General features: G+C 38.9%; 1 protein-coding gene across 1 annotated transcript in view; it reads left to right on the top strand.

Annotated features, from left to right (window-relative positions):
* Positions 1-23,666, top strand: part of LOC139720827 (polycystin-1-like protein 1) — a 101,413-nt gene that overhangs the window by 61,927 nt on the left and 15,820 nt on the right. Inside the window, exons 26-44 of the mRNA XM_071632164.1 lie at positions 4,782-4,935; positions 5,851-5,979; positions 7,292-7,528; positions 10,246-10,518; positions 11,099-11,224; positions 12,010-12,158; positions 12,824-12,924; positions 13,369-13,503; positions 14,093-14,240; positions 15,051-15,203; positions 15,909-16,070; positions 16,864-17,080; positions 17,542-17,715; positions 19,435-19,551; positions 20,077-20,146; positions 20,653-20,729; positions 21,227-21,333; positions 22,114-22,320; positions 23,326-23,410. Coding sequence (XP_071488265.1) covers positions 4,782-4,935; positions 5,851-5,979; positions 7,292-7,528; positions 10,246-10,518; positions 11,099-11,224; positions 12,010-12,158; positions 12,824-12,924; positions 13,369-13,503; positions 14,093-14,240; positions 15,051-15,203; positions 15,909-16,070; positions 16,864-17,080; positions 17,542-17,715; positions 19,435-19,551; positions 20,077-20,146; positions 20,653-20,729; positions 21,227-21,333; positions 22,114-22,320; positions 23,326-23,410 — 2,821 coding nt within the window. The remainder of the gene's footprint in view (positions 1-4,781; positions 4,936-5,850; positions 5,980-7,291; positions 7,529-10,245; positions 10,519-11,098; positions 11,225-12,009; positions 12,159-12,823; positions 12,925-13,368; positions 13,504-14,092; positions 14,241-15,050; positions 15,204-15,908; positions 16,071-16,863; positions 17,081-17,541; positions 17,716-19,434; positions 19,552-20,076; positions 20,147-20,652; positions 20,730-21,226; positions 21,334-22,113; positions 22,321-23,325; positions 23,411-23,666) is intronic.

The raw sequence follows: 23,666 nt of genomic DNA, 5'->3' as shown, positions 1-23,666 counted from the left end.
GAACAAGAGAAGAGAAGTGTGCTTGTGTATTTGCGCTTTGTGCTAGCCTCTGTGTTTGTGTACTGAAGTTATGTCAAATGTGAGGAATATGGCGTCTCATTTGTTGCATTGCCTTGGTGAGCTGACGGCGTGGCATTGCCAATTTGGGGTTCAAGCTGTTCAATCGATTTCAGAGATTACGTCCCATTTTGCTGAGTCAACGATCTTCATGTTGCCGTGACACCGGCAGTCCAACTAGGTTGAAGAGTGTTTCAGTCTATTTTATGGATTTTGTGCATTTTCGCGCAGTCGAGATTCCTTTGTTCTCGCAGTGTCTGCCGGTGCATTGTGCGAATGTGTGCAGAGAAAAAGAAGTGACTTTCTTTGTAGTGTGAGAGGGAATGAGACACAATGTGTGCATACAGACAACAGAATTATACAACGGATTGCTCATTTTTAAGGGGGAAAATTTCATGTTGGACTCTAACCCTACTCAGTGCCATCAATATCTAAATGTCAAAAAAAAAACAACAACCAAAAACATATGATACAAAGTCATGTGATACTGTCATTGTCGTTGTGATTGTGACCACAACAGATATAAACACCTTGTTATGGGAGGCAGAAACCATTTAAAATCATACAATTTACTGCTACAACTATTTACAACCACATACCACATGAAATGACAAAAGTTGACAAAAGTTGCTTGCTCAATGTGCATTTGCCTGTGCATCCTGTGCTGTGAAGTTAGCGTTGTAAATATCCATGCTCTGTACCTGCTATTCCATATTACACCAAAGTCCCTTAACCCCCCCCCCCCAAAAAAAAAGTGTAAGATCAGCCTGCATTAATGTCAAGAAATGTTGATTAATTTTAAAGAAAAAAGAAAGAAGCAAAAGGTGCTATTGCATGTGTTGTGCACACTCCCCTTCCAGTACTTATCCTTTGTGTACTCATTTTATCATCTTCTTTATTTCTTGAGTCAATATGATTGTTTCTTGCCCGTACTGATAGGAATAAGATTCAACTCGATCACTACCATTGGATGCCTGGTTTTAGGTATACATATGTTTTGTGTGTGTGTGTGAGTTGTAATGTCATTTTCATCCCTTCATTGATTCGGTAAGTGTGGTTGTAGAGAATCCAAGCAATCGCTGCATATTTTGCCGGGTAAACGCGATTGAAATTGTTGTGAAATTCTATTTCCTTCACCCAATCTCGTCGTGGCGTCTACCGATCAGTGCGACACTGAGAAGGACGATACTGCGGCGCAACCTTGTCGTGCCGCCGAAATATTGGACGTTCATCACGTGATGCTGTCATGATGGCTAACCTGTTATAATGATGATGAACATTTTATTGTGAAGGCAACTAATATGCATATCATCCATTTCTGTGCACAGTATCATTGCCATTTCATATCATTTTCGAGCCGTTTGGAGTTTGAGTCGACATTGAAATGATTGATCTCTTGGTAACAGAGAGAAAGTAATCAAAAAAGGCTAATTTTCTTTTGCAATAAAATGTGTTGAATCTAAGCCCCCTTAAACCCCCCCCCCAAAAAAAACAACAACAACAAACAAACAAAAACAAACAAACAAAATCGGTGAAAGTGTCAAGGCAGATAAAGTTGATACAAAGTAACAATTCATTCATTAGCCAGTTTATCATTCCCTGAATCTTTAACTCAGCATATTTTGTGAAACTGTGTCAAATTGGCGAAGGATGCAAGATAACGATTTTGATGACTTCTTTTCATCGTGCCTCGGCAAATTTACCATCTCTTCCAGAAAACACCACAGAAACACAAAAAAATTGAAATATTGATAGCCTTGATGCTCCACATTAAAGGGATGGTATAGCTTTGGTTGTGATGAGAGATTCAGATTTTAACTTTTCACAAGATAATGAGAAACCATTTATGAAATGTGAAAGAGCATACAATCCTAGGAGGAATTCAAAATTAGTTTGATGAAAATCGGTACGGAATGGCTGAGATATCCAAATACGAAGTAAAACAAAGTGGTTCTTATCAAAGGTGGGTCCCATCTTTAATTAGGACCACTTTGTTTTTTTTTATATCTTTGCCCATTTAGAATCAATTTTCATCAAAGTAAGTTTGCATTCCTCTTTATTCATGCTCTTTAATATTTCATGAGAGGTCTCTCATTATCTCACACACACAAAAAGATGGAAACCTGAAACCTTTAATATCTCAACCAAAACTAGACCTTCCCTTTGATACCCAGCACATGCACCATTCATACTTTTCACATTTACTGATTTCATGTTTGATATTCCGTGGCCATAATTTAGACATTTATCAGAGAAAGAAACAGAAAGAGAGCGACATTTGAGAGAAGCTTTTATGTTCAAAGACAACCTTTTTTTTCTTGCTGTATCCTTCTTTTCAGGATTCTCAGATTTGATGCAAAAAAAGGGGGAGAAAACTCCAAGTAAAATAATATTTTTTTTGGCAAATGGTTAAATTTATGATTGGTGTCATTCACTCACTTTCAGGAAGCAAAATTTGCAATCCTGCATGGAAAACAATGTTTGCGTATTATGCATATGTTGTACCTTTACTGCAATGTATTACACATTTCAGGATCAGAGTAAATTGCTTCATGTGTTGTTAAATTCGCAAATAGCACCAGACTAAAAAAGTATATGCAAAAATAAAAATCATGAAAAGTATACTGGAATATACAGTACCGAAACGGGTATGCACGATATGGGATAACTTGCATACAAATTGTATGCCCAATACAAACACAGATATCTATCACATCTCAAGTCATTCAGGAATCCACAATAGGGTCACTGTCAAAACATCAGGATTTGAACTCATTGTCATTTTAATAGTTGCAAAGCACAAAACAAAATTGAAGTTGAAGTATAGCAAATTTCAGGGTATTTTGTTTTGCATGCTCTTTGTACAAAACAAATGCCATTTCCATAGATATTTTTTTAAAGATATATATATACATTCAGGAATGCCAGTGCACTTCAGGGAATTTTGACTCGGCATAATATCCATGTTTATGAAATAGTGCAGCTACTGTTTGAATCAGGAAATACTCAGTGGAGCAAGCAGATCAACGTTTCAGGGTATAAGAGTGGATGCACTGACAAAAGCGCTATTACAGCAAAAACAGTTTGCACAACATAAAACATATTCTGTGAATGAATTTGATACCAATTCTCTCAGGATGATAGCAGCTGGATTCAATTTGCTGGACACAGTTGGTTGCTTGTATTGGCACAAAACATCAAAATGTCACCCTCAGATACAGTGATTTCTGTTTTGTTTGATCTCGTATCAGTTATTTACAATTCTGATCTACTGTAAGATAATAGTATTCAATCCAATTCATTTATTTTCATTCTTCTCTCTTTTCCAACAGAATACAACACAGAATAAATCAGGAATTATATCACAAATGTATACATTCAACTTTGCAAAGGATATCAAATGGTACAAATAAAGTTATATATGCATGCATACTTGCAAAAAATACAAGGTTATGTTTTAGTTGAGAAAAATGTATGAAAGTATGAAATTTCATGCACTGTCAAAGTATTTTGCTAATTTTGCACGTAACAAAATGAGCAATGATGTATCAGATCTCATACTAAAACACTCTTTGCAACTGACCAAAGATTTAAGGAAAACTGCTCTTATTGTCAAAATTATGAGTGAACAAAGTTCCCAGCAAATGGTCCAATGAACTAAAGTTTTATCATTTGAAAGTTTTCAAGTAAAGTTTGATGGGAAGTCTTTACCTGTGTATGTACATGTACAAAATAGAGTCAAGCTCGGTTTGCTATGTATTTTAAGTTTGTGATATCATATATATTTGTAGGTGTGTTGTTTCAGTTATGTGTATGTCTGTGTTTAATACCTATGTCTTGTTTTTATATCTGATCTGTCCTTAAAGGGCAAATTGTGCATTGGGATGTATGTTCATTTTGTACAGGTTGCTGATGTCTTCTACTGCTTTATACGAATGCATGTATGTGAAAGTATTTGTGTGTTATTTATTTTATGATTTCAGCTGCACTTTAGGGTAGAAAGCACAGGTAACAATCCCAAGGGTGTCAGATATAATATAGAGTTAGTCTTGTGTGCATTATACATAATATTAGAGATCATAAGCATGAATGTGTTCATGTATTAAATCCATTGATAAAGAATAGAAAAAAGAGATGAACTATCATCTGAATTTTTTTTTCACATCTTCATTTGGAGACAATTCTCACATGGAAGTACATTTTGAACTATTTTTTAAGCATTAAACATTCTCATTAGGTTAAGAAACATAGTCATGATTTGGTTTAAAAACAAGAATATTTAGGGTCAGAAGAATGCTTTGTTCTGCTGCATACACTTCAGCCATTGCTATTAAATCAAAGAAATACGTAACACCTTTTTCATCCTCTCACCCACCCCACCCCCCCCCTCAAAAAAATAGCCATAAGAATGTGAAAATGCAATGTGTAAATGTTGAAGGTATACACATTTACAATAAATAGACCCTAGCAGCTTAATTTTCATTGTGGATACTGTGTTATGAGAATTTTAGACAGATGAGTGATTTGATGTATTAAGATATTATGTGTAGGAATGAACTGCAAGGATTATCTTCAAAGCTGCCGAAATATTCTATCATTTTATGCTCATATTTATTTCCTTTGTCTTCTTCTGTATCATTTCATATTCACCTATGTATAATTTCACCCATGTCAAAATGTTTTGTATCTAATGTTGCCAAATGAATGAATAAAACACAATATAGGAGTGAGGTCACACTCGGCAGCAGCAGTGATCTGGGTACCTACGTTGCCCGCGGCGACCAGCTCAACATCCATTCTCATGTGCGACTCGTGGCACACCTCCTCAACAACCTCTCGCACCACGACGAAGAGGACGAAGATATGGAGCATTGCCATGTGAGTAGATCAATTTATTTCATTTTGTTTCATTTTATTTCAGATCATTCATGTTATTTCATTTTGTTTTATCTTATCTCACATCATTTCAATTTAAGTCAATGCAGTTCATTGTGCCTCTTTCATTATTCCCTTCCTCTTGAATCTGTTGAAGGCTAGTCGTGAGTAAACTCAGGTGTTTGTATGAAATGTGTATTATCACAAAATCAGTTTGTCCTCATCGGGTTACTGTAGTTCTTTTTTTTTTGCACTTTTAAGTCTATTTTTATAATCAATTCCTTTTTTAATTGCATACTAGTCAATGTGTGGTTTATACTGTTTACACACAGTGGGTCAAAAGAAGTTTGATTATTATTTTTTGAAGAACCTGAGAAGAGATAAAGTGATATGGCAAATCAAATCAAATTGATTACATTCATAGATGATTAAATGGGAAATGCATGTGAGCCAAGGAGAGGAAAAATGTTTTGGAATACCAGTTTCCTAGAAAAACAAGGGGAAATTTGTGTCATTCTCTAAGTCTTGGAATTGTATGCCTCATTATGTAATGAGACTTTATAAGCACTTGAACTTTTTGTAGATAGACATAGGCAACAATTTGAACTCTGTTTGATATTCCAAATCAGTCCATTTACTATCATAAGATAATACCTTATGAAATATATGATAACCTGTACATCCTTATAGGAAACTAGAAGATGCTTTGGGCAAAAAGATAAGAAAAAAAGAATGTGAGAAATATCTGATTTTTTAGTGCTAGATCTCAGAAGAATTTTTTGAAAAAATGTCATACAAACCTGATTCCAAGAGTCATTTGAAAAAGAAATGTGGGTGGACTGTATGTTAAATGCATGGCCTTCTAAACAACTAGTGTACTCTGAACATCACATCGTCACTGTTGTTTTCTCTGCCTAGAACATTGCCGAGCGGTGTGACATTCGCAGTGCCCTCTTAGACGGGATACAGGCCCTCTCCATTCGCAATGAGTACGAGATCCTGCAGGCAGTTGGCGCCACAGTGGAGGCCACTGCAGTACCAGAAGAGGTTTGTGTGCGAGTTTCCTTGATTTTGGAAAGGAGGTTTGAAGTGGGAGTGGTGCAAATCCAAATCCAAACATAAGGCACCAAAGTTCTTCGCCAAGGAAATTAACTTGCAGGCTACACTTAACCCCCCCCCCCCCCCCTCCATTAAGGGGAAAAAAAATGTTCACTCATAAAGCTGTTTAGCTGGTTCTGGATATGTAGGGCCAAACAAGCCACAAACAAAAAAGCAACAGATGAACTTGAGTGTTTTTTCCTGAGTGTTTTCTCCTGTGTGTTGCAAAAGAAAGCATGCGGTGGATTATGTATAGAGTAAAGCATTCCACTACAGATGAAAAATTGGGATAGTGTGGGGTCCATGTCTGAAATGTTGGTGATTTTCTAAACAATCTTATACTGGGATGAACTCTGTCAGGCAATGTGGTGAAAAGTATAAGCTCATAAAAGACTTGTTTTAAATACTAATTTGTCTCTAGCATTTGAAGTAAGGAATTTAATGTATGTGAAGCAGCATGTTTCCCCCCCCCCAAAAAAAAAAAACAAAAAACAAACAAAATGTTGTATTGGCGTAATCTGCCCAACCCAACAATATCCCCGTCTGATTGCTATCAGTGTTGCATATGAATGTGATGCCTTTGTAATTGTATTTGCTGTGCAGAAAATCTGGAAGTGTTGTGGATAGAATAGCTTATTTCCTGCCATAAAATATGTGCTTCAAGTGGTTTCAGCGAGAGTTTAACCTCCTTTTTTTAATCGTTATTTGTGGTGTGGTGATGGCACCCTCAGTGCTTCGACTTGGATGCCATGTCACATTTCGTGTACAGTGTACGATGTTCTCTATCAGCCACATTTCTTGTCAGATTTAATTCAAACTTGCTATGAAGGCTTAGGGGAGGCTATTCTAGGAAACTAAAGATTTAATTGACAGTGCCCATATTCCAACTTTCATAGGAGGCCAAGTCATATTGTCTTGTATATGCTACATGACCATGGCAGCCTCATTGCCCTGTCGGATTTCATTGTATCTCACATCAGTTGCCATATTATACAACATTTTGGCCTAAAAGTCATCCAAATACTGTAGGGTATGGGGGGACGGGTTGAGGGATACATGTGCTCGAACCGGTACCCCGGCCAAGTGCTCTGGTTTCCTTTTGTGCGGGGGGGGGGGCTAACGTTGACCGTTTCTCTACTCTGTGTAGGTATCATGTTGTGCTTTGAACAGTAAATTAGGTATAAAAAAAAAATGATGATTAAAAAATACTTGACTTTGCCATGAATTACGTGAATGATTTGTATCCATCTCCAACCACCAGATGAGCACAGAGTGTCAGAAAAAGACATCAAATCTTCTTGTGGCCCTTGCTGCCTCCAGCGCTGCCTACCGGTGGGCGGAGCCCAGCTCAGCGCGGGACGCCCTCGCGGAAATGCTGACCGTCGTCTCCAATATGTTTGAGTCGTACCACCACAACCACACGGGGGAGCCCTTGGACCTGAACGTTAAGAGGGCCATCACAGAGAGGATGATCGCGTCGCTCTCCGACATGCTTCAGGTAAAGAGTTCAAGAACACTCTATCATGGATTGGTACAGGGCTGCCAACATTAGCACAAGAGCACCGTGGCATACCCTATTTACTGTAAAAGCTTTATTTTCATGTACATATATTTTCCTGAATTAGGAGGTCACAGACATTTTCATTGAAATGCTGTTTTTGCAATTTGTCACCGAGGCTATTGTAAGTGCACTGATGCTTGTCCGTTAGCGTTATTTTCCCGTATTTATAAAATTCGCGGCCCAACAGTGATTCATGGAATTCGCAAAAATTAAACCCTCACGAAAATAACAGCGTGTTCGCAAGGTTTGGGTTCAAATCCTGCCTGGTATTTTCATCCTTGGCCAAGATATTTTCCTCACTCAGAAGGCTCTGCCATTATCAATTAATACCCAAGCATTGCTAGGTACCAATAAGGTAACAATAAGGTAACAATATTATCTCTTTAAATAGTTATCATGAATTCTTCTTACTAATTTCTTTCCACGAGTATGGCCTACATGTATGTTGAAATGCCCTGCTGTGAGCCATGTTTGCTGTCTGCACAAGATCGATCAGCGCATACGCACAAATATCAACAAGAATGCAAAGCATGAAATTCAACAAGACATTGGCCTCATTCATGAAATAATGCAATAAGAAATAATGAAGTAAGGGAAATATTCAGTGGATTATTGACTAATGAGATTACAGAGTTCATGATCACTAAGAGATATAATTGTGTATGTTACATACATCTTTAATAGTAAGCAAATAATCAACGTTGGTGAAGGTGATGGGACAAACCATCACTTCCGAGGCGACCTAGATATAGCTATCATTCCGAAGCGCAGCTAAGGAAAGATTGTGTACGTATTCAGATCGCTGAGGAAGTGATAGTTTGTCTCATGGCCTGAAACTAAAAGTTGATTATTTGCTTTATATTCCACATCTAGGGTCCTAGATATTCCCATTTTATTCCACATCTGAAACTGTTTGAGCTGTCTTTGGGTATCCTTAGGGTGTAGGTTACGTAGTTTACTTTAGACGTATGCGCGTAGATGACAAAATAACGAATTTGATCTGCGCACCGCAACACCGAAATAAAAGTGTGTTGCACTGTGGACTATCATTACTTGACCTAGTTAAGTGATAGTCCACAGTGCAACGCACTTTTATTTCGCACGTACTCATCTTGCGTTAGGACTGTACATGTATGGACTGAAGAGATCAGCAAAACAAAAGGGACTATCAAAATAGAGTGTAACAAACTTTTCTTCTCAGGTGATGTGATGGGCAAAACTACTGTACACTTAATCACGTGATTAGCTCTTGACCAATCGTATAGCAAGATTCTTAGTATGTGGAATATAAAGGGATATGTCATTCCCAAAGCAGGGACGGACAGGCCTTTATAATATTCTCTCTTCAACATTTGAAGAGATATTTAAGTTTCCCAAGGATCCTCGGTCAGATTTGGGAAGATTCTGTAGCTCCTGTTGCAGGCACCTTGGAAATTTGATCCTGCCCATGCAACTTTTGGGCTCTTTCGGAAAACATTTCTGAGCCGTAAAACTGGCACATAGTTGAATACTAACCATCAAATCATGGTGATACACGTGTACATGTAGCATAGATGTGACAAAGACTCTAAATGTGACCGTGCACCTCAAAACGAACATAAAGTCGCACACACTGATTTTGCGTGAGGATTGAAAATAAGTGAAATGGGTCAACCTAGCCGAATTTGAATTTTTCATATTTTCTGAAAGAGCGGGTCTTCTTTTACATTATGCTAAAATTTGGGATCATAAAACGGGCAGGAAAGTGTGTTTTTTTAGCAGTTTATCTCGAACATTTTTGGTAGAATAGTGTAATTAGGTGTGTCTTTTGAATCCCTTTTTCATTTCTGAAAAACCTTCTCCACACTCTTCACTTTCAACTCTAATAACTTTTAAAAGGATAGTGCTACTGCTTTGAAAGTTGGCATTAATTATGGACAGAATGTGTTAATGAGGCATGCTTAATTTCAGTTTAATCTCATAATCCCTTCATTGTTGTTACTCTGGTGGTTTACTTCCTGTTTTTTGTCCCATTCATCACACAGCCAGCACGGTTTGGTAAAGATTAAGCGCTTGAATAGACACTGTACTTCAGAGCCTCTTTTCTCAGTTCACACTTTTCCTGAGTTTATGCTTTCTTTCCAATATTTAGATATGTTAGGAGAGTCCATTTGATTTGAGTTATACATCATTTTAAAGCTTAAAGTCTGCTCTTTCAGAATATGGTCTTAGCTAAAAATTCATGTCTGGCAACTTTTTGTTTGTTTTGAGGTGCAGGGTCACAAATGTGTACTTGACATTTCCATATGGAGGACGTTTTAATCCATGAAGTTATGGGGCAAGTTTGCTACAGAAATTGCCTTGTAATCATAATCTAGTTTTCACTGCATAGAGTGAGAGAAATGTGTTAAATTTATCAAATCTGGATAAAATCAGAAAGAAATCTACAAATATCTTCCAATTAAAAGAGAGAGAAACAGGCATTTTAGTCTTATAGAATTTGTTGTCAGTGTAAGATAAAGTTTTGAATTAAGCATTAGGAGACTTATTGATATTCTACAACAGAAAGAAACAGAAATAAATGAAGAGCCTGATGACACTATCATCTGGTACCATAATAGATTGATGACATATCTTCTTCTTCTTCTTCTCTTTATCTGTTGACCACTCTGCAGGTGTATCTGGGTCACATGACCACCCAGAGTGCCCCAGTGACCCTGGACAGCCCTCTGCTGACACTCCAGGGGTCAAGGGTCGACGCCCTGGGCGGGGCTAGGCTGGTGGCGGGCGGGGCCTCCTTCACCCTCCCCGAGGACCTGGATGGGCTCCTGGGCCACGCCCAAGCCCAGGGGTCCTCCTCCGGCTACCAGTGGAACTACCCTTGCTACAGCGCCCACATGGCTACCTACGCTGACAACCCCTACGTCTGGGGGAATGGCTTCCAGAGGGTATGTGCTGTGATGGAATACATCAAGAAACCTGTAGGGGCCATGCAACCAAGTGTACACATTTATTGAATTCTTGTCCTAATGTTTATTTCATATAATTTGTCTTTAGATACAATTACATGTACACTTGTATGTCAACCTGCAGATGACATGCAGTCATATTATGTTTATTCAACCTCACAGTTGCCACCTAGTTGTTATGTTTGTTTATTTGTTTGTTTGTTTGTCTGTTTGTTTGTTTGTTTCCTGTTTTCAGATATATGTGTAGTAGTAGCATGTTCTCCAGAGCAGTCAGAAAGATACTCATGTTTTACATTGTACGGTGTATGTGCATTTCAATGGGGTCAAACAATATCCTGTAATTTCCAAATTTCCAATTTCCATGTGACAGTATTTCATGTATTCTTCTGTCGGTACATGAATATTGTCGACCATGTCATGAACTAACCATGCATTTACAACCCTTTTCCACACAAATGAGTACTACAGGCTCCATTGGGTTAAAAAGTCAGCAACCCTGTCATGACTTAATGAGTTGACATAGTAACATGTACCATTGTCCATGTGTTTGTACTTCCAGGTCACGACCCCAGTCACTTCTCTGGAGCTGTATACCTGCCATGATGAGACGGTGAGCCCCATCGTCGTCGGCAACCTGCCGTCTGGGCAAGAGGTTGTCATTGACATCGATAACATGGTTGAAGAGGTGAGCCTGCTAGCTTTCAACCCGTTGAAGACTAGTCCCGAGTATACTCAGGCAGGTGTCTGTGGGAAGTACATGTTATAGCAAAATCAGCCCGTCCTCAATGGGGTATTGCTTGCACATTTCAAATGAAATTCTTTCCTGTCATTGCAAATTTTCATCACATTGCATCTCCATATGAGTGAACTGACATTGAATGAGGAAAATGTGTGTAGATTACACGCATGATGATGTATGTTTCGATGTTTTGGAGATTTGAACTACTGTAAAGCGAGAAATTTTTGGCGAATTTGAGCCAACGGCCTTTTTTGCTGCATGAAATTTTTGCCAGTTGCCACTGGCATTCAATGCATGTAGTGTGGAGAAGAACTTTTGCGTGCATTTTACAGTCATTTTGCAAATCTTGGCTCTCACAAAATTTGCGAAATTAGAATGGATCAATGTGAACATTTCTGGTTTTACCGTATCCATTTACTGACAAATGTACTAGTTTCCTTGTTGCTGATTATAAAATAGTTTAATTTTTTCCCAAGTATTTAATGATTTCAAATATGTGCAAAGGTGATAATTGGCAATAACAAGTTGTTGTAGAAGTGTCAGACAGTGCTTTTGATTTTGGGTTAATTTTGTATAATGTCGTGCTTGATGTACATATCAGTGACGGATTACGTTTGTTAATTCTCTGTATTGTTTTGATGAAACATTCGGGCATATTTAGTTACATTACATGTACAGTGTACGTTCATATTCTCTGTCTCTCCTCACACGTGTGAAATCCTATTTCCCAGTTTCCATCGGCGTTCAACTTCACCTTTGACCCCGCTTACATGAGCGTGCACGAGTTCAACGTAACTACAGCCAACATCCAGCAGAGTTTGCACCTTGCCATCGAGTTGACCCCCATCGATCATCCAGTCCCCGTATCCGTCCTGCTCAGGTGAGACTGGGTTGGTCATGTCTATGAATAAAGCTTTCCTCTTGGCTGTTGGTGCAGTTGAATATACGTGTACAGTAAGAAATCTACCGAGGTATGCAAAATTGGTGGCAGCTGGCTGTGTTAAATAGGCAGGTGGTCACTGTACACATGGTCTCTAAAAGGACTGTACAGTACTTGTTGAGGTGAGGATTCAGTTTTATAACATTTTTTGGTGAGATAATGAGAAATCTCTTAAGATATATAAAAGAGCATGTAATTTCAAGAAGGATTCAACAATATTTGATGAAAATTGGTCCTGAGATGGCTGAGATATCCAAAAAAGCGATACTAATAAAATTGACAGGCCACAAATTTTATTAGGATCTCTTTGTTTTACCTTGTTTTTAGATATCTCAGTCATTTCAAAATTGATTTTCATCAAATAAACTTTTGATTCCCCTTAGAATTGTATGCTCTTTCATAGAGTGGTTTCTAAATATCTCGCAAAACGTTGCAAACTGAATCCTCACCTCAACCAGTACCATACACTCCCTTTAACATGGCTTTTCTCCTAGGGGGATTTTTCAGTGGTCGTGTACGGCAGGTGGGTTCTATTTGACATAAACATGTTTGTATTATTCTGTCTTCCGCTCTTGTCTTCCTTGTCTCAATTACCATGCCTGTAGATATGACAGGGAGCCAACGCCCACTCAGTACGATATGCGCTGGGATCATGATGAAAATGTCAACAACATCCACATCTTCCTCGTCCCAGATACCTTCAACAGTAAGTCTCAGACAAACGGACAGTTTCGTCAAACCTATTCTCGAGAAATGATAAGCATGATAAGAGTAATGCGTTTTTTGCACGTCCTCCTCTTAATATAAGTTCTGTCTGTGCCCAGATATTGTGAGAAAATTGAAAATGTTTGACATTTTGTTTCCAAAATAAATGGAGAGCTGCTCAGCTCATAAATTACTCAGAGTTGCTAATTTGTCTTTTTCTCTAAAAATTTGTCAATTCATAACTTGTTTTATGTGTCTGATTTTTGCCCCAGATTTTCACTGGTTTAATCCTGATTTTTCTGTTTTTGTACAAAGCAATGTAATATTGGAATGAAATTTCCCTGTACACCTTGTAGGTCCATGGACTTTGTACAGCAGCAAAACCATTCTTGTTATCTACGATGAATGATGCTAATTTTGTTCGCTGCTCTCCTCTTTTTCTCAGACTCCGGCCGCTACTACCTGGCCTTGATGGACGGCGAGTTTGGTCAGATGGTGTACCGGCAGAATGGGGACCTCTCCAGGCAGTATATGCTGAAGATGTGGTGGGGCGAGTGCCTCTATTGGAACGTGGAAAATGGTGAGCTCATATGCATTCAGATTCTTTTATGTTAAAACTTATATCATGAAACCAACAAGAAGTTGCTGAATAAGTACTTTGAGCTTGGTTTGGCCATATTCTTGGCTTTAAAATGGTATATTACTGATCAAAACTGTATTTATGTAGACACCTAAAACAGGGCTTGACACAAGCTTTTTCCTCCTTCAACCTGTTAGGGCCATTAAAATCTTGAATTTTCAAATTTTTGTAGCCCCGAAAAGAAAAAAGTGAAGTTGCCCAAGATAAAAACAAATGTAACATTACACTTTAAATCTTAGTTGCTGGATCAGGCTACCAAAAAATAGCCATTTTCAAAATTTGGTTTCACAAAAGAGCAGAAAGAAAATATGCTTCTTTTACTTTATTCTACATGTATCATTCCAAATTTCAGATGTATGAAAATGAAAAATGTCCTGATTGTTTATACCCAAAAACTGAAAACAGACCATGCTGAACCCCAAAAACACATTTTTAAAAGCCTACCGGGTACCTAAAATTCAGCCAGTGTAACTTCCACTTGTGATGCAAACATTTTATTTTGTCCAACTGTGTTTGCCCTGATTTTCAGTCATGTGGTCTCCAGAAGGCTGCTCCACTTCGTCGTCGTCCACCTTCTCGACGACGCAGTGCCGCTGCAACCACCTCAGCTCCTTCGGCGTCAGCTTCCTCCCCATCTTCAGCACCCTTGGTTTCATCGACATGCAGCTATTTGTCGAGTAAGATGGGACGTGGTCCGACAATTCCTTTCAAGCCTTTATTTTTCCACCCACAGACTGTTTGTCTTGTTACATTTTCTCAAATTGTCTTCCCCACTTGTTTATCCTCCTCTTTCCACATAGTTTCACAGCTTTTCTATCCCATTTGCTCCTGACGTGACATGTCCTATACCTCTTCATTTTTCCTGTTATTTCCTCTTTACTTTTTTAATTTCTCTGAAGCTTAAGTATGACCCTGCAGAAATTATTTTACTGTGAGAAACTTCAAAACATAACATGAACATTCAATTGTACATATGTGACAAAATACTGATTTGACCATCATAGCAAAAATGATGATTCAGTGAAAAACAATAATAAAACAGCTAAAAGCATTGCTATGGGTGCATAGAATTTCATGTAAGAATTTGTCCCACTTCTTGATATCCGCACCACTCAAACAAGAATCCAGTGACCTGCATGTTTGTGGATATGTGACATAATGCTGATTTGACCAGCATGGCGAAAATGATGCTTCTGTTATAACAATTATAAGAAAGCTAAGAGCATTGGCATCGGTATATAAAACATCATGTAAGAATTCAGCACATCTGTGATACCCACAGCTCAAACAAGAATCCAGCATCATACGCATTAGTGGATATGTGACAAACTTGTGCATATACATTGTATGACTCAATGCCGATTTGACTAGCATACAGTGTTAAAAAGGATGCTTCAGCAGTAACAATAATTAAACAGCTGAGAGCATTGCTGTGGGAATACAATGTATAAACAGGTCATGAATTTTTTCCCTTGTTATCTGCACAGCTCAAACGAGAATCCAGTGCCCTATATGTTTGTGGCTGTCCTCCTGGGTGCCTACGCCCTCCTCTTCGTCTACTGTTACTATGCCGACTGCCACGACGAGAAGAAGAAGGGACTCATCTTCCTGAAAGACAACCAGCCAGGAGACCAACAGTAGTGAGTGACCCCTCCATTTGGTTTTGTTTCATCTTTTTCACAGCTTGGAAGCCATCTCAGATGAGGCGGGATTGCACATATACTGGATCAAGTATTTAGATAGATAACTTTAATATGCCATGTGTGAGGGAAGTGGAAAGTTTCCTCTTCTCCCAACCACCCCCTCCCCCCCCCCCCCCATTTCCACTTGAGTAGATGTGTGGATTCAGTGAATGTAAAAAGATAAATGATAGAGTCACTGACTGTGTGAGAACAATTAGACAATCAGTTTAAAAAGTTATGAATATTTTAGATTTTATTTAGTTCCATGTGCTGTACTCTCAGGGCAGGAATCATAGAAAAAAAAAATGTGTGATGTCACAATGGTAGATGATACTAAGAAAATAAAAAGAATGTCACAAAAGTTCAATTTCCTCTGACATTGAGAGAACATTTGAACCAGCTCCCAAAAGATAAATGTGTGGTTTTGCCTGGAATGACCACCATATGTTCTGTATTTAAAGGCTTCATAGCAATAGCATTTACTGATTTTTCTGGAGCAGGATTCAACAGGATGAGATTTAAAGGGTTAAACTGACTGCTACTCGTTATAGTAAGTACAATTGTACTGTCATATAACTGTCATTTCATGCAGGTCATGACACAAATGCGTTTTAGTATTAAAATGCTGTCCCACTTCTCTTGAAAACCTTCATTTGCAAACAGCTATGATGTAACCGTGGAGACAGGATTCAGGACTGGGGCGGGCACCACAGCCCGCATCAGCATCGTTCTCCATGGCGACGAGGGACACTCCGAGACGAAGGAACTCACGTGCGATGACAGGCCCATCTTCGAGAGAAACTCCAGAGATAGATTTGTGATCAGGTACTGTGACATAGATATTTAGCGTTTCTTCAGAAAATGTTTGCAAGCATAGAGTTGTCAATGTTTCAGCTTTTGCTCATCTTACTGGTCTTTTTTATTCCCATACTTACTGTTTTTGACTTGTTGCTTCCTGAATATTCTTTGTAGGTTGTCTCTGATCTCTGATAGAAGATCTCAAGGTTTGAGTGTCTTCTACATTAGTCTTCCTCATGATAATCATGACTTCTACAGCCATATATTTTTAAGAGATACATGCAGTGCAGTTACAGTGCAAGTTGAAGAAAGCTAAAGCTGCCTCATACTCTATCGAAGACATGCAAAGAAACACAGGTGCCAGTGTTTGGTTGGGTCACAAGTCAATGCTTTCCTCCCAACCTCAGTGATGCAAAGAAACTGGGGTGGAACCATCAGAAGTCTTGGGTTTTCTTGTGTTTTTATTTTATTTTTCTATATTTTTCTAAAAAACACCCTTTGGAATGCCGCTATTCAATCATCACACAGCACAAGCTACAATATATCTTTGTGAGGAATGGAGTTGCGAGTAAAGCTTTCATTGAACCGTTATCTGAATTTGGTTATTTATCAATCAGTTTGGAAGTGGATGTGCGTTTGAGCAGAATATGTGAACTTGGAAGGGCCATCAACTGAGCTTTATGTGCAAATGTGGCACATAAAGATATAAAAGAGCCAAAAGTGTGGAAGCTGCAGTCCCCTAAAATGTCTGGCACAGAAGAGATTAATATACATGTACCTCTGAAACTCTTCTTCTTTCTTCCATCTCCCATCCATGCAGTACCCCAGAGAGTCTGGGCAACATCCAGCGGCTGCAGCTGTGGCACAACAACGCCGGCCTGTCGCCCAGCTGGTACCTCAGCCGCATCTCGATCAGGGACCTGCTGACTGGCAACAAGTGGTTCTTCATCTGCGAGCGCTGGTTCGCCGTTGAGGAGGACGACGGGAAGATCGAGCGGGAGCTGAAGGTGGTGGAGGACGGGGTGGGCTTCCAGAAGGTAAATCATGCACCACTGTGGAAGAATGACCAATGAGAACATGTAGTTTTCCATTTTTTTTTTAGAGTTAATTTTCATTTTGTTTTTTAAAAGCAGTGTTTAAGGAATCCACAGTTTAATTGACTCCAACTGCAGTTCCCGCGTGCCCTCATTTATGCATTCTTTATTTTTATGTCATTTGGTATCTGTGCCTGTGTTAGAGAATCAGGGTGATAACGAAAGTGATACCAAATGTGCAGGTGTTAATCAAGATGCCATTGCTCACATTCTCAAAAATCACTTCGGTTTGCTTACATACCAACATGACTAGGGCCAGATGCCAACAAAGTACCACAAACATGAAAATGGTGTACATTGTGTATGAGTAGGACAACGCAAGTGTATGTGACAGTTCAGTCAAAGTCCACCTGCCCACAGTGTACCCTCTATGATAGCATGCATCCCTCCACCTCTACCCCCAGGCTTTCTTTGCCAAGGGGGCCCAGTACTTTGCCGACTACTACATTTGGAGCTCCATCTTCACGCGGCCGCCGTACAGCGTCTTCACCCGTGTCCAGCGGCTCACGTGTTGCCTCTGTATCTCCATGGGATTCATGTGCATCAACACACTGTGGTACCAGAAGCTTGACAACCAGGTGGGTGGGATGTTTTTCTTTAATCCCGTTTCGTATCTGTTCATTGTCCGAGTCTGTAATCAAATCCTGCATACGTTGTTAACATGAAAGTTATATGTGACCCTGCACCACAAAACCAACAAAAAAGTTGCCAGACATGGATTTTTAGTTAAGGCTAGATTCTGAAAGAGCAGACTCTAAGCTTTAAAATGATGCATAACTCAATTCAAAGGGACTCCCCTAACCTATCTAAATACTGGAAAGAAAGCACACACTGGAAAAGTGTGAACTGAGAAAAGAGGGTCTGAAGTACAGTGTCTATTCAAGTGCTTAATCTTTAACCAAGCCACGTTAGCTGTGAAATGAAAGGGAAAAAACACAGGATTTCAACCACCAGAGCAACAACAATGAAGGAATTATCAGATTAAGCTGAAATTGAGCATGTTCTATCAACACATTCTGTCCATGATTAATGTCAACTTACAAAGCAGTAGCATTATCCTTTCAAAAGATATTAGACTTGAAAGTGAAGAGTGTACAAAGGATTTCAAGAAATGAAAAGGGGCCTCGAATACATACCTGATCATTCTATACTCTCCCCCAAAAAAGGGATTGTAGAAAAACTCCTGAAAACACACTTTCCCATTCGTGTTATGATCCAAAACTAAAGAATAATGAGAAGAAAGATAGCTCTTTCAGAAAATATGAAAAACTCAAGATTGACATAGTAGACCTACTTTAATTGTTTTGAGTCCTCACGTGAAATCAAGGGGTGTGACTTTTTGTTTGTTTTGTGGTGCACGGTCACATATGATAGAGACCATGTACATGTACATTGTGTATAATAATCAAGGCGTAATATATGTACACTGTATGTGCATTAAAGCAAAATGTATGAGCATACAACCCTGTAAGCCAGTCATGGAATTTGCATGCAAAAATGTTGTAAACCCTCTTAATATTAACCTGTTCAAGACTAGTCCTAAGTATACCCGGGCACGTGTCAGTGGGAAATGCATGTTATAGCAAAATCAGTTCATCTTCAACGAATTATCAGTATAAGTGTGCATTAAAATATTGGCTTATGCAGTATACCATTTACTGATCAGTTCAAATTGATATTGTTCCCTGGAGGATCTTTTAAGGTGCGGAGTCCCAAACAAACTAAAACTATAAGTCTCAAAAGAAAGTGCATGATATCTATGGCACATGTTATATGAAAATGTATTTCATACTCTTATTAAACATTTCACGCTGATTATAGTGAACTGATTCTGTGTATGTGAGGGGGGAATGATAGATGGTTATTCTTCCTCTTTTGGTCCTTTTAAGGTCTATACAGAACAAGATATGAGGGGAGATATGTACACGTGTACACATACATTTATTTAGTCTTTGAGTCATAAAAGTACAATATGTGAGCCTAGTGGCAGATATGTCAGTGTATAATTATCATGCTTAAAGTTCATGTGTATTTTGATGTGAACAAACTGTGTCATTTCAAATCCTGGTTGTGTTCTCTTTTTCATTTAAAGGTGAAAACAATACAGGTTGCAAAACTTGTGTGTCCTTCTCACTTCAGTGTCATTTTGTGAAATTAAACTTTATGGAGGAGTTTGAGAAGAATATGACCAAAGAAGATTGTTACAGTGTAATAGAGGGATTAGTGACAATATGGTCCCTGTGTGATAAAGCAATCTTTCATAGTATCATTTGCCATGTTCAACTTTTGTTTCAAAGGATGCCGAGCTGGGAGTGTACGATTTGTCTGGTGAGGCGGTCCTCGTTGGCATAGTAACGGCTCTCTTGGCTATTCCCATCAACTTCCCCCTCATCATGCTGTTTAGGAGGAGCAAGGTCAGTAGCACCTTTTTTTTTTCTTCTTCTCTCCCTTTTCATTTTGTTTTTCTTCCCATGTATGCCAAGTTTACCACTTCCGGACATAGAATTTGACCCTGTGTCACTTTTACAAAAAAAAACAGGGATAATAAATCCCTCTGCAACAGCTTGGGGCTGCCTGAAAAATCAAATATTTCCAGTGTATCAATGTCCTGGCAACAGAATTGAAACTCTCCCGTGACTTTGGAATGGTAGTACTGTAAACGCAAAAAAAATATTTGCAGTACATTAATCTTTGAGCATTTTGTGCTACTTTTGGCTGGGGCGGATTCTAAAACCTACAAAAGTATCTTCACAGCTCGCTTTGGTTCAATTTTGAGCACTGGAACGCACCCTTGGTTGCATGAATAGAAGTAGTAGAAGTAGTCCTTGTCCCCAAGGACCCCATGCAGACATATGCTCGTGAGTTGTGATGTGCTCTGATGTGCTGTGATTTGTCTAATTTTGTCTGTTTATTTGTTCATTTGTTCTTTTAATCTACAGCCGGCGTCAATGCCAGGAGAAATAGGTGAACTCTACAAACACATTGAATCACACAGCAAACCACAACCAGGTATTTCAGTTTTACGCTTTTAAATATGCATCCAACCTTATTGCCCATTAACTCTATGTGCATGTTTTGTGTGCTTGTAAGTCATTCATATAGTAATTTGTACCCCATGTTTTCATTGTTGTCCAAGCATTGTCATATCATATGAATACTAAGGGTACATGTATATAGGATTCTTTTGGATTTAAAGTCTTGAAACTGAATTTGCCTACCCACAATGCTAGTTAGTTTTGTGGGTTTTTTTTCTTTTTTTTCAAGAAGAAGCAAGTGGATAGAAATCAAGTAACTACTTCTTTGCCACGGCTCTTCTTTCCATTAATCAGAAGCTAGCTGGTCCTGTTTGAGAGAAAGCGCATGCGATATAATTCTCTTCGAATGTCTTGATGATTGTGTAATTGGACAGCTGAATTCGAAATTGCATGTCCACAATAAGACACACATACCACTGATGAGAAGTAGAATGCTTTGTGAAAATTCAACTCGATATTTGGTGTTGTTGTTTTCTGTAGATCCAGAGGAGCAGACCGCAGCCCAGCTGTACAACCTGCAGAGATGGGCTAAGGAGAAGTGGAAACATAGACACAAGGTATATTCCAAGGCTGGAAACTCTTTCCTTGAGCTCTGTTTGACATATCTCCTCCAAGATATGGCAATTCACCATAGAGTTACAGTGTAATGCGTGGCATGTCTAGTTCCAACAAGGGAATGGATAGATTTTACATCATCTGTGTTTTTTTTTTTTTTTCACCTTTCATTGACTGTGAGAACACTAAATGTAAAGAGGTGATTTACAGACATCTGTGCCAATCAGCGAAGAAAGTGTTCCAGCCTTCAATCTAATCGGCAAAGCAAGCAGAGTCGGGTTAACATGGCAAGAAGTACAGGTTGTACAGTATGTGTACTGTGTAGTACTAAGTAGCACACTGCAACAGAGTCAATATATCGAGTAATATGTTGTTCAGAGATAGCTTGGTTCAAATTCAAACTGGCTCATTTTGATTTTTGATTTAAAAAACAAAACAAAACTTGGTCGTACTGACTGATTATATACCTCTCCTCTGCGCCCCCTTACCCATGCCACAGAGCTCCATCTTCAAACACCTGACAGAGAGTGAGAGTGGCCGTTCTAGCATCGACGCCAACAGCCTCTCCAGTGGTTTCGGGGATTTCAACACCATGGACAAGTTCAGGTACAAACCAAGTCAACATGCAACGTGTAGCTTGGAATTCCCATCTTTCATGTTCTGTAAAATGTGTGAACAACTTACCTGTATAGGATACGTATACAAGTGTACCTGTATGTGGTGATTTTGTTCATTAAAATATGATAGTTTGTGGGCTTGTAGAAATTTTCTCAGAACATTTGATGTGTCCAAAGTGCTGAAGTTGGAGGTCTGGTTTAATCCCTTATCCTTTTGTGCATATAGCTTGCCAATTTCATTTCATTGAGTTGATTTTCCTCCTCCGTCTATTACAAAGTAAGGAATTGATTGACATAGAAGATACACAAAACACTCAGGTGGAATATGCAACAGTCCCACATGACAACCACTATACTGGAACAGGAAGGAGAAAGATTTCTTTAGCTTTATTTACTCTTCACTGGCATGTCATTTATGATTGTGGGTTATTGGTTTGTTGTTGTTGTTTTTTTTTTTATTATCAATCTACAGCTGTATGTCAAACAGAGGATTAAATCCTATGTGATTAAAAAAGAAAGAAATTACAGCAATCCGTACTCCAGTGTCAATATTCTTCAAAATTACTGAGTATTCTTTCAGGAGTTGTAGTATATCACCAAAGAATGCAAAATAGTATGTTTGCCGTATGGCAATGTGCTTACAGTGAGATTGAATTGTACAGTCAGAAACATCAAGGTCTTTACTATTGAGGTACAAGAATAGATAATGAAAAATAAAAATGATTCCCATTCATAATCTTCGCCTTATCCGGCTTCTCCAATTCATCAGAGCCATCTTCACGGACAGCGGGCTGAGTTCCCCAGACATCTCCGAGAGCCTGGAGTCGCTGGGGGGCGAGCCGGTGCCCTCCATGCACCACAAGAAGCTGCGCAGCCCCAAGATTTGGCTCCCCCACTGCTTCCTCTACCTGGCCTGGACCCTTTCCATCACCATCATCAGCGTCTCCGCGGTGGTCACCATCGTCCTCGGCCTCAAGTGAGTCCAGTCTTTCCCTTTCTCTGGCTCCAACAGTCAGATGACCGTCATACCATTAGTTTCAATCAAACTTGCACTGCACCTTTTCATTCTGAAGACATGATGCAAATTGATTGGACTTTGATTTAGTTGCACCACTGTAAATAAAGGCCAATCATTTATCAGCACTCCTATGATTCTCCTCCAGGTGATGAATGAAACAAAGTTACATCTGCAATTTTCTTCAGGACTGAAGGAGACCGATCATCCTAAAGAAGAAGAAGAAGATTCTAGATGTTGCTGCTGCAAAGAAAATTGCCTGTATCTTGCAAAAATGCCAGGATCATTTGCTAGTCTACATATATTTATGTTAGTTTACTTCATTGAAATACATGGCATATCGTGCTGAGTGGAGGGACTTCGTTATACCTGTACCTCATACTGAACTGTCATCTTAAGGATTGATGATATTGAAACACTGCCAATCCCATCCCACAAAATTTCTAACTTCATAAATGAAACATTGGCATCCTGCAAGCTGAATATTTTGTTAAGATATACTCAGAGGAAAGATAATGTGATACGCACTAACTGCTTTATCATACTGTGTTGGATAGTTAAAGATGCCACTCACTGTGTTGGATGGTTAATGATGTTGCTTGAATAACCCCTCCCCTCAAAAACTCAAGCCACATAATTCGGCACCTGTTTGATAAGTCAAAGCTCCAACCCTTGTCTCAATCACTAATTTAATCTGGTATGCAGTTCGAAAAAGAAAACCCAAAAAACATACCACTGTATAATATATTTAAGCATTTGTTTTCTGTCCTAATTGGTTTGGTGTGATCAAGAACGATTTTATTGCCCTAGTACCTACAGGGAACTTGTATTATAGTTTTGGGGTGTTTGGGGTTTTTTTTTCACCTGGTTGCAGTTGATAACCTGCTGATGAGAGATAAATTGCACCTTTTGATTTGTGCGCAACATTTAATGTTTTTTGTGTGTTTTGTTTCTCATTTAATCTAGGTTCAGCTACTCCCAAGCTATCTACTGGATGCAGTCTCTCTACTTCTCTTTCCTCCAGTGTATCTTTGTCACCCAGCCCAGTGTGGTGAGTTCTGTTGCTCTCTGCTCATCAATTACCTCTGACTTCTTGTTTTAGTGTGTACATGTGTTTGTTTGCATGAGTGTATGTTTGTGTGGATGTATGTGTGGAAGTGTCTGTGTAGCAGTTTGTAATTTCCTTTCATTGTAGGTGTTTCGTAGTGTTCATCTCAAAGAAAGAACATAATTTGTGTGTGTGTGTGTATCTTGGATAATTGATAGGTTCAATTAGCCAAGGGCAGTGATACATGTTGCATAAAGTT

The sequence above is a fragment of the Diadema antillarum genome, unplaced genomic scaffold (assembly GCF_040938485.1).
Source record: "Diadema antillarum isolate AM-2024a unplaced genomic scaffold, OU_Dant_1.0 scf00000134, whole genome shotgun sequence".
In the NCBI taxonomy this organism is placed as follows: domain Eukaryota; kingdom Metazoa; phylum Echinodermata; class Echinoidea; order Diadematoida; family Diadematidae; genus Diadema; species Diadema antillarum.
This window is presented reverse-complemented; position numbering and strand designations above follow the sequence as displayed.